This window comes from Diadema setosum, chromosome 18 (genome assembly GCF_964275005.1).
Source record: "Diadema setosum chromosome 18, eeDiaSeto1, whole genome shotgun sequence".
Lineage (NCBI taxonomy): Eukaryota > Metazoa > Echinodermata > Echinoidea > Diadematoida > Diadematidae > Diadema > Diadema setosum.
In genome coordinates this window covers 25,421,406-25,438,685 of record NC_092702.1, presented here as the reverse complement: position 1 = coordinate 25,438,685, position 17,280 = coordinate 25,421,406, and the positions used below count along the sequence as shown (strand labels likewise).

The window sequence follows — 17,280 nt, the reverse complement described above, 5'->3', positions numbered from 1 at the left end:
ATCTGCTTGTTTTTTATCAAGCCCACTGGAGGTGTGGGGAGACTGAGGTATTGCCTGCGGCGTCTGTCCGTCCGCCGTCTGTCCGTCGTCAGTCCGTGACGCTAAAAAAAAAAACTTGAATAACTCTTCTGAGGACTTCAATTTCAATCAAACTTGGAGGGAAGAGTGGTTATGCAAAGTTACACATTTTACCTAACATGAAGGTCACCTCAAGGTCAAAAGTCACAGACAGGGGTCAATGAACTTTTAGGGCCCAATGTTAAGTTTTTATGGCGCGTTTCGATTATGGCTCATTACTTTTGATCCCTTTGTCCCTTTGTGACCAACCTTGGATGGTAAATGTCCCTTGGGGAGTTGAAGGTCACCACAGGGTCAAAGGTCATAGGCGGGTCAATGAACTTCCAGGAGTTAGAAAAACATTAATTTCTTCTATGTGAATGGGCGAGACACAATTTGGCACTTGCCTTGTTTATATCCATGTACAAAGCTAACGAGATATGAAACTCGTCACACTGAAGACGAGTTAGGTGATACGCTTGGGGTCATCAGATGTCGGTCATCCGTGATCGACAAAAAAAAAAGAATGTAATATAGCACCTTGAAGTTATAATGAGATACTTAGTTGAACTTTTTTGGGCCTACATTATTCAGATCACATTTGTTTTTCTGTCACACAAACTACGTGGAAATTCTGTGCGTGTGCGACTAAGTCGATTTACGGACTTTTTGAGTACGTACAGTGCATAAACTTAGACCCCGTTTACGGTGCGGGGCTGGGCCGAGCCGCGGCCGAGATGCGGCCAAGGCCAACCTCAATTGCGAGGCCGAGCCCCGCAATTTAGTCCGTTTACACTGCCGGGCTCGGCCGCGCTTTTGATTCAAACCTTTCAATATTTTGTCGTAGTGGCGCTCTACTTGTAAACAAACGCAATTTGGTATTGTCTGGTTTTCAGATCCTTTGCCAACTGAATTCCTTGGCGACGAAGTCGCCGTCCGGGTAAAGGCCTTTGCCGAAGGAGAAAATCTTTTGCAGGACAAAACCACCTTAAACTATACTATTTTTCGACGTTGAAGTGGTTAATATCCTGAATAGCGAAATAGTAAAGGCGAGGGTTTGGAAGCCAGACTAAAATTGGCCGCGCATTTAGCCCAGTTTGCGTTTACACTGAGAAAAAGGCCGGGCGCGACTGCGGCTCGGCCGCGGCCGAGACCACCTCCAGAGCGTGGCCTAATGCGAAGCCAATTTTGGCCCCGCATTTGGCCTTTTGCGCGTTTACACCGAAATGAAGGTGGGCTCGGCGCGGCCGAGCCGCGGCCGAGCCTCGCACTGTAAACGGTGTCCAAGTGATCCTCGGCACGTACAAATAAAACATGACAATTAAGTGTTTATAACCATCCTGGCTTTAACAGTGGCCTTTTAAAACATGACCTTTGACCATTATTTACATAACCAATATGATTCCCTCTAATCTTGCTATCACAATGATCAGTTCAGAGAGCTCTTACAGCTGTATACAAGCCTGTGAGATTTACCAGCAGTAAAACCAATGGAGCCTCCGATACAAAGCAAGGGATATAGAGCAAGTGAGTCTGTTTACATGAGAATGTGATTTATCCTGGACGAAAGTGATACCTCAATTAAAGAGAAAAGGGCAAAAGAAAAACGGGCCAAACGTACGGCTCTAGCGAAAGAGACATCACCTTTAACCATGTAACTATATAGGTCTCCTCCAACTAAGAGTACACTTTGAACGTAAGCTTATACGTGAATGATAATTTATGACGATCTCACGTGATCGACACACATTCAAAGGGGACAGTTAGAAGTGGAAGGAGTGCTTAATCGTGTCATTAATTCCTAATCAATGACACTATTACTATAGGCATATCATAATTTCTCATCTAAAATCAATGGCCTATAGGACTCATGCACCATTACTTGTATCGTGCATAAACTTTGTTTTTTAAGCTTTGAGTGATACGTGTCATAACATAATTCTGTAATTCCATCAGCAGTGATTGATATAATAAAGAAGAAAGATATATCACCGTATTGAACGCTTAGAACATAACGGGGGGGGGGGGGGGGGGTATTATAGCACAATACTCGGTTCTTTACTGCCCAGATGCCAACAACACCCATCACCCACGGCTACGCATAGAGAAACAGCCATGGCGAAAATAAAACTTTGCTTTCCCGTAGGCAGAATGACACAGAACCCCGTCAAACACACTTTTATTGGCAGGGATGGACATGAAAAAGTTCATTATTAATACTAAACAGCGTATGAATTCCATTCATGTGGCGCGAGATACCTCTATAGCAACGTAAAGCCTGTCTTCAACTCCGTTGGTCGAACAATGACAACCTGAAATTTCAAAGAGATGAGCGAGACGCTATACACACCTGGCCTAGAGTTAATTTATTCAGTTCTCATTCCTACTTCAAGTTGGGTTATGTTATTGTAATCATTCCCATCTGCAGTATAACAAAATAGTCCATGGGCCGGGGCAGATATTGGTACCACCTGAGGTGGCAAAACTTTTTTGGTGTCATTTTGTTTGTCGGGCATAGATATGCTTATCAAGCTATGATAGCATTTCCAAATGAGTAGCTTAGTCATAATAAATGAATTTTTAACCGATTCGGTCTCGTTGTTTTATCCCTATACTTCTGAATCGAGACTAACCGCTATACAAAGAAGAGCACTGTCTTCTGTATGTCCACAGGTGTTCTGTTTTACACGCGGTGCGTTTAGTCTTTATTCAAGGCAGCGAAGGGAATATAAATAGGTTATGATGTCCACAGCGCGTAGTCTTTATTCAAGACGGCGAAGGGAACATCCAACGCTTATGATACAGTGTATATCCCTTTATCTAAATACAACCAAAAATGAAAGCAATTCCTTGTAAATTTTACCGTATTTTTTCAATTATCTATCATTTTCCGGTGAAAACGCTACGGTGAAAACACAAATACCACGCCAATGTCGCTTTATTTCCATCCAACAATGAGAGATAATGCAAAAACAATGTACCGGTACACTACAATACATTATGATAGATAATATTGCAAATTAACAGAGTGATTTTTGTTTAAAACTTATGTAATTGTTAAGAGGATAGTATAACAACAGTATAGATAATCCCTTTTATTAAGAACTTTAGATATGATAACGGTACAATGGTCTAGGTAAAGACTGAGTGCACCGCGTGACAGCTATGGACATCATAACCCTTTGGATATTTCCTTCGCTGCCTTGAATAAAGACCAAGAGCACCGCGTTTACAACAGAACACCTGTGGACATACAGAAGACGGTGCTCTTCTTTGTATAGCGGTTAGTTTCGATTCAGAAGTATAGGGATATAAAAACGAGACCAAATTGGTTAACAATTCATTTTATTATGACTAAGCTACTCATTTGGAAATGCTATCATAGCTTGATAAGCATATCTATGCCCGACAAACAAAATGACACCAAAAAGGTTTTGCCACCTCAAGTGGTACCAATAACCCATTTTTCGGGTCTTGGCCCATGGACTAAAACCAAAGTGAGGGAAAAGGGGAGAGAAAAACGAGAGGTGGCAAAAGGAAAACTGCATGCACAACTGCAATCCATATCATTGCGTGTGACAAGTGAAGCAAATGTATTAGTTGTTATAGCAGTGTTTTATGAGCATAAACAGGCAAATAGACAGACAATGTCAAGTATAAAAACCATCAATTTAATGTCAGAGAAGATGGTAAACAAGATGCATTGAAACTGTAACTAAATCGCTGCTCTTCTACTCTGTCACGGAACGTCCAATTTTATATTCAACAAAAAAAAAAATGTTAGGGGAAAGAAACAAATTTAGATATAACATTCTTAAATTAAAAACAAGAAAAAGAAAATGTCCACATCAGGATTAAAAAAAAAAAAAAACGCCGCACGAACATGCATTATATTCTAGATGGGAATACGGTCTTGATGCAAAGGTCCAATGATTGTCTCATTACTTTAAAAGCAATCTATGGTTCCCTTACCATCACCAGTACCACACCACAATGACGTCTCTAAAATCAATGGTAGCACATTTATCATTGCATCGTGCATTTACTCCCTTTTCCTAAACTACCAGTGGAACGTGTCATATTATATTGTGTATTTCGATCAGTAGTGATTGACTTTAAAGAAGAAAGATAATGCAAAAAATTGAACGCTTACCACATTGCTTATAGGGCTATTCCAGTTTGGTACTGATCTGTTCTATTCTCCCAGATGCCAGCAACATAGATCACCTATGGCTAACTAGTGAAACAGCCATGACGAAAATAAACGACAGAGAACCCCGTCATAATCACTACACTTGGAAAGGTGTTGCCCGAAATTCCTCATTATGAAGCAATATCAAGTCACTTCCTTCCCTGCTTGTCTTTAACTCCGTTATTTGGTCAAACAATAACAGCCTGGAATTCCAAAGAGATAAGCGAGACGCCATGCACCTGGACTAGAGTTAATTAATTCAGTTCCCATTCCTGTTAGTTATTAGAAGTGGAAGCCCTCGTGCCAAGATAATAATTGTCTCAGCAATTCCAAAGCAATGATACCCTTACATTTAGGTATACCATAATTTCCCTCTGAAATCAATGGTATTATTCATGTACAATTGCTTGCCTTGTCCACAAACTTTGCTTTACAAACTTTCAGTGAAAGGTGTCATAACATAATTCTGTAACTCCATTAGCAGTGATTGACTACATAAATAAAGATAATGAATATCAATTGAACGCTTAGCGCGTATAACTAAGGGGGATTTTAGTCTGATGTTGTGGTATTCACTGCTCAGATACCAACAACACTCATCACCTACTGCTACGTATAGAGAAACAGCCATGACAAAAATAAGGTTTTCCTTTTCTTTGGCAGATAGACACACAACCCCTTTAAACACAATATAACTGACATGGAGGGACATGAAAAAGTTCATTACTACTGCTAAACAGTGATGCCTTCTAATCACGTGGCAGAAGATACCTCTATAGCAACATAAAACCTATCTACAATTCCGCTATTGGGTCAAACAATAACAATCTGGAATTTCAAAGAGATGAGCTAGACGTCATACACCTGGCCTAGAGTTAATTTATTCAGTTGCCATTCCTGCTCCAGTTGAGTTATGTAAATTATTTTCCGACCTGTCTTGTGCAGTGTAACAGGAACAAACGTAGAGAAAAGGAAAGAGAAAACGAAAGGTGGCAAGCGGGGCACTGTATACCAAGGGCAATTACGTATGATAAATGAAGCAAATCCAACCTCCAGCCTCCTACAAAAAAAAAAGGAACTTGAGTGACTGTGTGTCGTGGGGTAATGACATCGGAATGAAGCTGAACTGCCAAAAGAAACACAAAGAAAGAGAGAGAAAAAAAAATAATAGCGTCCTGCGGGTCTCGAATATCTCGTCCTAAGGTAGTGCATAATGACCATGCAGCGCGCTAAGCGACTATAAAGTCACACGGCTGTCCCGAAGATTGGATGTGAAATTTATATCTTTATACCATTTACAACATGAACAAGTTCATTACTACTACTAAACAGTGATGCCTTCCACTCATGTGGCACAAGATACCTCTATAGCAACATAAAACCTGTCTACAACTTCGTTATTGGCTCAAACATTAACAACCTGGAATTTCAAAGAGATGAGCGAGACGCCATACACCTGGACTAGAGTTAATGAATTCAGCTCCCATTCCTGCAAGTTATTTAAACGTACATGTTCCTACCTATCCTGTTACAGTATAATAATAACCAATGAAGAGAAAAGGACGAGAGCAAACGAAATGTGGCAAGCGGGACACTGTAACAAGGGGCAATTTACAACATTAAGTGTGACAAAATTAATGAAGCAAACCCAAACTCCAAACTCCAATAGAAAACAAAGGAAATAGAGCAGCCGTGTTCACGGGTTACGTACACTTGATGAAATAATACGAAAAATGACATCGGAGTAAAGCTGAACTGCCGGGAAAAAAAGAGAAAAAGAAAGAACGGAAAAAAAGTCCTGCGGGAGTCGAACTTCTCACCTTCCGGGAAGGCGTTATGAACACCCAGCGCGCTAAGCGATTATGCCACACGGCTGCCCTGAAGATTGAGTGCGAAACTCGAATCTAAATACTATCGTGAATGTGTTGACTTGTGATGGCGCTATTCAACTTCTCACAAGTGGCAGCGTGGATTCGATCAATATACAGTTGCAAAGAAAAATTGGGAATCGTTCTGTACAGATTGCATTCTCATTTTCAGTTTTAAACTACAAAATTATCAACCTGATGAGGAGATTTGAAAACATAAAATGCATGATTACTAAAGTTTATTGTCTCAGCTACAACATACGTATGTTTCAGAGGAAATGGAGCAAAATCAGATGAGGTAAAGGTGCTTAAACGTTGTCAAGTCAATGCATGGTTTAAAAAAAAATCACCTCCCATAGACATAACACGTAAACTTGTCTGATTTTGAGTCTTTACCTTTAATCACAATTTCTAGTATGATGACGTCATCATATTTCAAAACCATCACATGGACTTGAGAGGCAAATGTTCAAAGTACAACATATCTGAATTTGGGATAATATTGAGCTTAAACAACAGAGATACGAGCAAATGAATGTCAGAAACAGTACCTCAAAAAAATCAATTCCACTTTTTTTATTTAACATGACGATATGATGACGTCATCGCGTTTTCCTGGCAATATTGATACTTGGAATGTTATTTACAATTCATATACTTTTGTAATATGGAATAGAAATATAGGGTCAACGGACGATTTAAAGAGCTATGGCGAAATAAACAAAGACTTTTTTTTTCACTATATTTGCAGAAAGACGCGCACGCGGACTTTCAACTTTGACGCCAGTGCATTCCTTTGTTATAGGTCGAAATCGATCGGAAATCAATGGATATTGTGACTCAAAGTATCAGGAATCCAAATCAGTAAAGAAAATTGCATTTTCATGTTGCTTACGGGCTCTGCGCGCGAAATTGCGCGGACGGACGCGCACGCGAGAAAATGTTTGAAACGCTTAAAATTGTCTGAAACTTCGAGATTTTCCATTGGGAAGTCGTTTTGAGCCTTTTAAAATTTTGACGCGCTCTTACGCGCGCGTAATGATGACCTGTGTAAATAGCGTTAAAAAGTAAGATAGAGCGTGACCCGAACTTCATGTCCACCGAAAATGATACAGAAATGACATCTAGTTATGAAGTTATGATCGATCATGTGACAAGGTCCGAAAATCACAAAATGGCGCCTAGATGACGTCATAGATATGTTACTGTCATGAAAACCTTATTGTGGCTAGATTTTGTCATGAGACATGTTGACTGAAAATGTCATGTTATTTCGTAATGTCATTCTTGAGATATTGACGACACAAAATTGTCCAGAAAGAAAGAAGAATAAAAAAAAATAAAGAGAGATTTTGACAATCACAATAGGTGATACGCTGATAGCGTATCACCTAACAAGATAGCGTGTGCCTGCTGGAGAGAAAAATGGGCTGATATTTTCTTTTTTTTTTAAATCCCAGAAAGCCATATCTAGCAGACACCCGGCATGTCGATTACTTGATAGTGTCACCCAGCACAACAATTTCAATGATAGATCAGCACTTTTCTTTTATTGGGGGGAGGGGGGGGGGGGGGGAGTAGAAATATGGGCTTCTGATTGCTTTAGATACTTACAGTGATAACTGACACAAGTCAATTTAAATTTGTAGGATAAGCAGTCTGTGAGGCTTATTCAAGAAAATTTTAAACATGGTACTGACAAAATTTGATGTTTCACACACGGTTGCCTATGCACACTAGTTTGTCATTCAGGAAGACAGCAAATGTATCCATACAGAAAATGTATGTGATAAAGTGCTAACACTTGTGACTAACTGATATTGAAAGGATATCCTTCACAGACTGCTCAAACTGTGTGCTGTACTGCCCTGATTACAATGCATGAATATTCTGTATGGCTGAACATGGATCAACACATGGAGTTGTCTTGCTTTTTTTTTTTCTTTCTTTCTTTTTTTTAGGCTGGCTAATGGATTATGATTTTTTTTGTCCCCGCCGAACGAGTTCGAGCAGGGGACTATGAAACGGGCTCCGTACGTGTGTGTGTCCGTGTGTCCGTCCGTCCGTGTGTCCGTGTGTCCGTGTGTGCGTCCGTGTGTGATCAAAATGTTCAAAATGCTACTCCTTCGCCATTTCTAACCCGATTTTGATTCTGTTTGCTTTATATGATAGCACTACATGGGAGCTTTGAAACTTCTATACAGAATTTCAGTTGTGACCTTTGACCTTGACCTTTGACCTATATTGTACATTTTGCTTCAAAATGCTACTCCTTCGCCATTTCTAACCCGATTTTGATTCCGTTTGCCTTATATGATGGCACTAGGTGAGGGCTTCAAAACTTCTACACAGAATTTTGACCTTTGACTTCTTTGACCTTTGACCTTGATTTTTGACCTATATTGTACATTGCCTACAAAATGCTACTCCTTCGCCATTTGTAACCCGATTTTGATTCCGTTTGCTTTATGTGATGGCACTAGGTGAGGGCTTCAAAACTTCTACACAGAATTTTGACCTTTGACTTCTTTGACCTTTGACCTTGATTTTTGACCTGTATTGTACATTTTCCTACCAAATGCTACTCCCTCGCCATTTCTAACCCGATTTCGATTCCGTTTGCTTTATGTGATGGCACTAGGTGAGGGCTTCAAAACTTCTACACAGAATTTTGACCTTTGACTTCTTTGACCTTTGACCTTGATTTTTTTACCTATATTGTACATTGGCTACAAAATGCTACTCCTTCGCCATTTCTAACCCGATTTCGATTCCGTTTGCTTTATGTGATGGCACTAGGTGAGGGCTTCAAAACTTCTACATAGAATTTTGACCTTTGACCTCTTTGACCTTTGACCTTCATCTTTTTACCTATATTGTACATTTTGCTACTGAATGCTACTTCCGGCGGGGACATATATTACGCACCGCGTAATTTCTACTTTTCCTTGTTTTTTTTTTGGTAAATCTCTCCACGGGATCAGACAGGTACCAGGTATTCATCGTTGGAAGATTATGATCCATACTGTGCAAAAGTAATTACGAAATCTCCCTCCATGTGTTTGTTGCATTTGAAAATACTGTACAGTGAGTTCAGGGGCACAAAGAGGCAGCTACACCCATGCTCGTGTTGGATGTGTGTTTTCAGAGTGTGGATATGTGCAAAATCTTTAGTATATTGTACTTGAATGGGAGAGGAGAGATACTGTAATTTATGCTGTTGTTAATTTGTTATTTTTACCGCTGTTTTTCTTTTTCTTTTACTTTTTTTGCAGGATCCAGCCCTGATGAAATTCGAGCAGCATATAAACGACAAGCCCTAAAATGGCATCCAGATAAACACCAAAACTCTCCAGAAGCTACAAAGGTTAGTAGCACCAAGGAGGTACAAAAGAATGGAGTCACAACCGTCTTACTGTATACGCCATATATTTCGCGTGTCTAAATTTTCGCGAATCGGGAATTCCGGACGATTTCGCGAGTGGTAAAATTTGTGATTGTGGAGTCCTGTACTGTGTTACGACCAAAATCACTCTGAGAATGATCGCACAAAAGAAACAATTAACTAATGTTCAGGCGGTTTATTAACAGTGATATTGTGGGTACAGACTCGTAATCGGTTTTCACATCAGTACAATAATGATCAATAGAAACAGTTACAAATCAGTAATGAAATCACTTACACTTAGTACATGCAATGTCCAAATACGATGCTCGATGCACAAAGGAATGATCCACGATGCACCGATGAATGATACCTTCGACGTAAATCCAGAGGTGCAGGTTACGATAGTCCAAGGTATAGATCCGGGGTAAAATCCAAGTTATGTGTCCACAGCAAAACGTGCAGAATCCAAACGTTATGACGACCACATCCACTTCATGCGTTGAATGATGATTCACTTTATAATATCCAGCAAGGAATCCAGCCCGTCACAGCTTTGCCGTAATAATGTCCGTTGACACTAAAATATGGAGTCTATCTCCAATGTAGGCAAATTAATTCTCTGCAGACAAAATGTCTCCCAGGCCTTATCTCCACAAACACAGTTTGTATAGCAGGTCAGCAGGTAACACAGGACTGACTATAACAAGTCGCTTCAGAGCCAGAAGTGACGTAACTCTCAGAGCAGAGGTGTTGGGTACTCTGCCTACTGCAGAATTTCTCCAGCTTATATACTATCCACTCACCCCTTTCTAGTACATTCTATAATTTTCTCCAACCTGGGGCCACATACCTGAACATACTAGCAAGTCCAAGTTCCAGGAATCCTGGATGACTCACTGCCTAATATGTGCATAACATCATTGCCAAAATTAACTACCAATCACATTGGGCTACAAGGGCAGTGCCTCACTCAGCCAACACTTCCTAGAATTTTCTGGAATGGGTGAAATCATTCTAGATTGAGTGAGCTATAATGTATTTCTTGTCACATGCATACATGTACTGTAGCTACATTTTATACCATGTAGAAAATTCTCCACTGATCTGGTCAGCCTGTATGTACTATATCTATATCATATAGAATGTTCTCCATTAATCTGGTCACCCTGTGTACATACACATTAAACAACCATGCATACAGCCTTGATACATGTACATAACTACTTGTGTGTACATTTGTGACACCATCCCCCATGGGAAAAAGAAAGCCTTGCTGTAGCAAGGGTTTCTTTTACCTTCACAATTTCTTATTGTTATTTACAACGAATGTGAGGTAAAATCCAACTCAAACAACCATAATCACATACTATCACATGCCTTTTGAAAAGCTGCATTGATTCCATGTTCTCTTTTCATGGATACCAGTTACATTGATATTGCTTGGATTCTCGGAGCTTATACAATCATGTCAAACTGTTTTGCATACATTAATGGATATGCTAAACACATACAATGTACACTGTAAGTGATATGCAGTGAAAACTTTTCACCCTTGAATTCCACTGTGCTATCCACTACCTATGTCACACCAACTGACTTCCTGTCATAGCACTCTTTCAACATGTTGACATGACACATTCTCTGTTCTTTGCATCTGTCTGGTGTGCTGATCACATAGTTCACATCATTGAGTTTCTTTTTGACACAGTATGGGCCACTGAACTTGGCTTTCAGTGGTTCACCTTGTATGGGCAGCACTACAAGAACTTTGTCACCGGGTTTGAAGGTTCGGGCTTTGGCATTTTTGTCTGCCTTTCTCTTCATAGAGTCTTGTGACACTTTCAAGTGTTCCCTAGCTACCTCACAAGCCTTTGAAAGCCTTTCACGAAACTTTGACACATAGTCAAGTAGGTGGACCTCATCATCCTCAGTCATGAATTTCTCTTTGATGAGCTTCAGTGGGCCCCTAACTTCATGACCGTACACCAACTCAAATGGGCTGAAACCCGTCGACTCATTTGGGGAGTCCCTCGTTGCAAACAGGAGGAAAGGGATGCCCTTATCCCAATCCTCGGGATACTCCTCACAAAATGCCCTAATCATTGTCTTTAGGGTCTGGTGGTAGCGCTCCAACGCACCTTGGGATTGGGGATGATAAGCTGACGACTTCAGCTGCTTCACACCCAAACGATACATCACCTCTTGAAATATGCCTGACATGAAATTTGACCCTTGGTCAGACTGCACTTCCTTGGGCAACCCATACCTAGTGAAAAACTGCACTAGAGCATCTACCACAGTCTTGGCAGTGATATTTCGCAATGGGATAGCCTCTGGAAACCGTGTAGACATATCCATGATTGTCAAGAGGTACTTATGACCCGACCTAGTCCTAGGCAAAGGTCCAACACAGTCAACTAGAACCCGACTGAATGGTTCTTCAAACGCAGGTATCGGAATCAATGGCGCCGGCTTCACTGAATGCTGTGGTTTACCAGCCACTTGACATGTGTGACAAGTCTTGCAAAACTCAGCCACATCCACATTCAACCCTGGCCAATAGAAATGCCTCATGATCCGATCCTTTGTCTTTCTGACGCCTAAATGGCCGCCAACAGGTAACTCGTGAGCAATCCTCAAGATCTCACCGCGGTAACTAGGAGGGACAACAACTTGACGGACCACCGTCCAATCCTCATCAGCTGGCCTATGGGGAGGTCTCCACTTCCTCATCAAAATGCCATCTTTGACATAATAGCACTCAGGGACCTTTTCAGCCTCAGCCTCAGAACACGCCGTCTGAGACAAGCCTTTCAACTCAGAGTCTGCCTGCTGTGCTTCAACCAAGGAAGACTTGCTAAACAGCCCATCACTGTTAGCCTCGGAGCCTAATACAGCAACCCCATCATTCAAATCCTTGAAAAAGGTTTCTGCCAACCAAACACCGGAATTCTCCTCCACATCAACAGAATCCGCATCATCTTGAACAACTCTACGAGCCTGAGACCTAGTCACAACACAATCTGGAAAAATTCCAGGAAACTCCTCCTGCAACTGCTCAGTTTCAGCAACCACCACTGGTTTATCCGAAACAACTGGAGACGCAACCACCTTGTCCCCAGCCAAGTCATTCCCCAACAAAAAGTCAATGCCTGCCATGGGCAACTCAGGAACAACTCCAACAGTGACAGGACCAGAAACTAGGTCACACTTCAAATCCACTCTATACAGTGGTACTGACATATAACTGCCATCAACAGTCTGAATCAAGACTTTTGCATTCACTGCACTATCTGGTGGAAAAGTCATACCACCATCCACCATCAACGACTGAGAGGCCCCCGTATCCCGCAGGATGACTACTGGCTTACCTGCCTCACCAGAAGTACATGGGGTCACCTCACCATCAAACAAAAAGCTACGATAGCTCTCATCCACCTGCTTCAGCCTATCTTTGAATTTGGGAGATCGACTTTCAATGGCCTGTGTTTCACTGAAAGGGACACTATTTTCGGGTAGGACACTTTTTGACATGACAAATCCCATATCCTTCTTTGTTTTGTTTTGCAACTTCCAACACTGTGACTTTACATGCCCTGTCTTGTTACAGTGAAAACATTTGATGACATTTGCACTTGTACTGGACCCTTTGTCAGATTGAGGCTTTGGTGCCGATGAAGTTTCAGAACTCGTGTCTTTTCCAGGACCAGCATTCTTTGGATTGCTCGATTGATTTTTGTCTCTCTTATTTCCAGAGAAATTCCTGAAAGGTGGTCTGTTGTCGTTTCTGTGGGTCAGCTCATACTCATCAGCCATCAAGGCTGCTTTATGCAAACTTGTCACTTTGTGATCATCCAAATGCGACCTCACACTGAAAGCAACACTCTTTTTGAATTCTTCCAAAAGAACAACCTCACGTAGGTTATCAAAATCCTGATCCACTTTCAGGGATCTATACCACCTATCGAACATCATTTCTTTTTCACGAGCAAACTCAACATGTGTCTGGCCTGGTTTGCGGTACGAATTTCTGAACTTGTGTCTGTATGCCTCTGGCACCAACTCATATGCATTCAACACTGCTTTCTTGACTGTAGCATAGTCACGTGATTGCTCTTCAGAGAGAGATGAGTACACATCGGCTGCTTTGCCGACAAACACACTTTGAAGGAGCAAGGGCCAAAATTCTTGTGGCCAGTTCAAACTGTTAGCCACCTTCTCAAATGACACAAAATATGCATCAACTCTGTTTTCTTCAAACTTTGGCACCAATCGAATGTTCTTGGCCAAATCAAATTCAGAGGGAGCCCTTTCACGATTTCCAACAGTCTGTGCATGAGACAATTCCATCTCACGCAATTTCACTTGTTGCTCCACTTCAAATTTCTTCTGTTCCATTTCAAGTTTCTTCATTTCCAGTTCTTTTTGTTCTTTCTCCCTCTCTCTTTCCAATCTCATCTTCTCTTTCTCCATTTCCAATCTAGCTAGCTCAAGCCGTGTTTGATCTGAAATTTGAGCTTGATCAGGAGTGTCAATTTCTTCTTTGAGCTCCATGTGACCAGCTACTAAGTCAAGAATCTCTGCCTTTCTTACACCTTGTGGAACATCTACGTTTAAATGCTGTGCAAGGGCAGTCAAATCACATTTGCGTAACCTTTGCAAATCTTTGAGGGACAAATCTGTCCTCTGAACAAATGCCTGAACATCCATTGTACTGATTGACATTGTCACATGTATTACACACAATGTACAATTGAACAATCAACTCAACTGGTATTTTGTCTGTACCAATATTCTGGATTCCGGAACGTTCCAAATTCTAAGTTTTGGCTTTAAATTCACTTCCCGGACAAGCCCCCAATTTTGTTACGACCAAAATCACTCTGAGAATGATCGCACAAAAGAAACAATTAACTAATGTTCAGGCGGTTTATTAACAGTGATATTGTGGGTACAGACTCGTAATCGGTTTTCACATCAGTACAATAATGATCAATAGAAACAGTTACAAATCAGTAATGAAATCACTTACACTTAGTACATGCAATGTCCAAATACGATGCTCGATGCACAAAGGAATGATCCACGATGCACCGATGAATGATACCTTCGACGTAAATCCAGAGGTGCAGGTTACGATAGTCCAAGGTATAGATCCGGGGTAAAATCCAAGTTATGTGTCCACAGCAAAACGTGCAGAATCCAAACGTTATGACGACCACGTCCACTTCATGCGTTGAATGATGATTCACTTTATAATATCCAGCAAGGAATCCAGCCCGTCACAGCTTTGCCGTAATAATGTCCGTTGACACTAAAATATGGAGTCTATCTCCAATGTAGGCAAATTAATTCTCTGCAGACAAAATGTCTCCCAGGCCTTATCTCCACAAACACAGTTTGTATAGCAGGTCAGCAGGTAACACAGGACTGACTATAACAAGTCGCTTCAGAGCCAGAAGTGACGTAACTCTCAGAGCAGAGGTGTTGGGTACTCTGCCTACTGCAGAATTTCTCCAGCTTATATACTATCCACTCACCCCTTTCTAGTACATTCTATAATTTTCTCCAACCTGGGGCCACATACCTGAACATACTAGCAAGTCCAAGTTCCAGGAATCCTGGATGACTCACTGCCTAATATGTGCATAACATCATTGCCAAAATTAACTACCAATCACATTGGGCTACAAGGGCAGTGCCTCACTCAGCCAACACTTCCTAGAATTTTCTGGAATGGGTGAAATCATTCTAGATTGAGTGAGCTATAATGTATTTCTTGTCACATGCATACATGTACTGTAGCTACATTTTATACCATGTAGAAAATTCTCCACTGATCTGGTCAGCCTGTATGTACTATATCTATATCATATAGAATGTTCTCCATTAATCTGGTCACCCTGTGTACATACACATTAAACAACCATGCATACAGCCTTGATACATGTACATAACTACTTGTGTGTACATTTGTGACAACTGAACGGAGATTTATGTACACGCGTACGTCACATAACATCGAGAATAGAGTCGATATTTTCGCGTGTCTTTAATTTCGCGAATAGCATAGTATTTCCTTTGCTAGATGTTCAAAGCCGCCGTCATAAATATATGAAGCATGTGCCAAACAGGCTCTGCCGCGCAGATAGGAAGACAATTGACTCGTGTCTCATTGCATAATCACCAGCCACTTTCAAAGGAAGATATGTCTTTGTGATGGTAATTACATTTCACTATGTCTTCTTATAAAAGGTAGGTGGTACAGACACGAGGATGCGCGAATAGAAATTGAGCAAAAAATGCTGAAATAAAGATGAAAATTACTTGACTGGGCATACCCGGGCACTAATCTGATATATCAATAAAGAATTATACTTGAAGATTATTCCATATTAGCTTCATTTGTGGAAATTAAGCAGAAAAGTGATAAAACCAGCTCTCCAGGATGGTACTTTTTTAATGTTTTCACATGATACAGCTCTGATTTACACTTTTGCACAAATTTCTGGACGGGATTGACTTTTGTTTTACATGCTTTATCATAGAGTGAAATTTCATTTCATTTAATAAATAAGCAAAATATGGCCAACATTATGATAACGTGCAAAATGAATCTCCAGATTGCTCAGCAAGATGGCGGCGTCGAACATCGATCATCAAATGCACAAGTGCACCTGTGGAATTCTTTTGTACATCAATAGAAATCTGACAATCCTTTGAATAATTATACCCCCGCCACACATAGTGTGAAGGGGGTATATAGGAATCACCGTGATGTTGGTCGGGCGGGCGGGCGGTCGGGCGGGCAGGCGGTCAGTTGGGCACTCGGTCGTTCTGTTGCAAAATCTTGCGTCGTTAACTCCTACAGTTTTGAAGCAATTTAAATGAAACTTAGGGTAAATGATGATATTGAGGTATAGGTGTGCAAGACATGTTTTTTTGTGTTTGTCGGACAATGCGTTGCCATGGTTACCATAATTTTACCAAAACCTTGTGGATTGAATAACTTCCATAGTATTTGAGCAATCAATCTCAAAATTGGTATCTATGATGATCTATAGGTGTAGTTATGCAAGACACTCTGAGCCATGATAGCCACATGTTTTCTTCGAAATCTTGTGGAGTGAACAACTTCCACAGTTTTGAAGCAATTGAAATCAAATTTGGTAGGCATTATGGCCTTGAGGCATAGCTGTGGAACACATAATTTTTGTGTTTGACGGACAAAGTGTTGCCATGGTAACCATAATTTTACCAAAACCTTGTGGATTGAATAACTTTTCCATCATTCAAGCAATTAAAGTCAAATTTAGTATGTATCATGGTCTAGAAGTGTAGTTTTGCAAGACACCAATGTGTTAGTTTAAGGAAAATGTCTTGCCATGGTAACCACTCATTTTTGTATCAAATTGATAATTTTGATAATTTTTTTGATATTTGATAACGTGAATACAAATTAGCACGCTAATTTTATTGCTCTGATCGAGAAAATTTTTCGAGTCCAACTTGGGAAATTTCCGAAATAGCAGGATAATTTGCCAACTAACGCGCTATTTGATAATATGAAATCGCCTCAAGAAATTAGCGCGATGCATCCCATCATGCCTAGCATGTGTGACCCGACAGGAAATAAATGCGTAATAAGTGACCCAGGCCAGGTGATTGATCGATCGGGGCAAACAACAATCACAACAACGCTACTGCACGTGTACAGTCAAGTCGCAGTCAGATTGATCTCCGTGTTGAAACTCGCAAAATATTGCCATCATTGT

The 17,280-nt window shown here is 40.7% G+C and overlaps 1 protein-coding gene across 1 annotated transcript in view; it reads left to right on the top strand.

The window, feature by feature from the left end:
• Positions 1 to 17,280, top strand: part of LOC140241720 (uncharacterized) — a 105,670-nt gene that overhangs the window by 16,929 nt on the left and 71,461 nt on the right. The window contains exon 2 of the mRNA XM_072321468.1: positions 9,393 to 9,484. Coding sequence (XP_072177569.1) covers positions 9,393 to 9,484 — 92 coding nt within the window. The remainder of the gene's footprint in view (positions 1 to 9,392; positions 9,485 to 17,280) is intronic.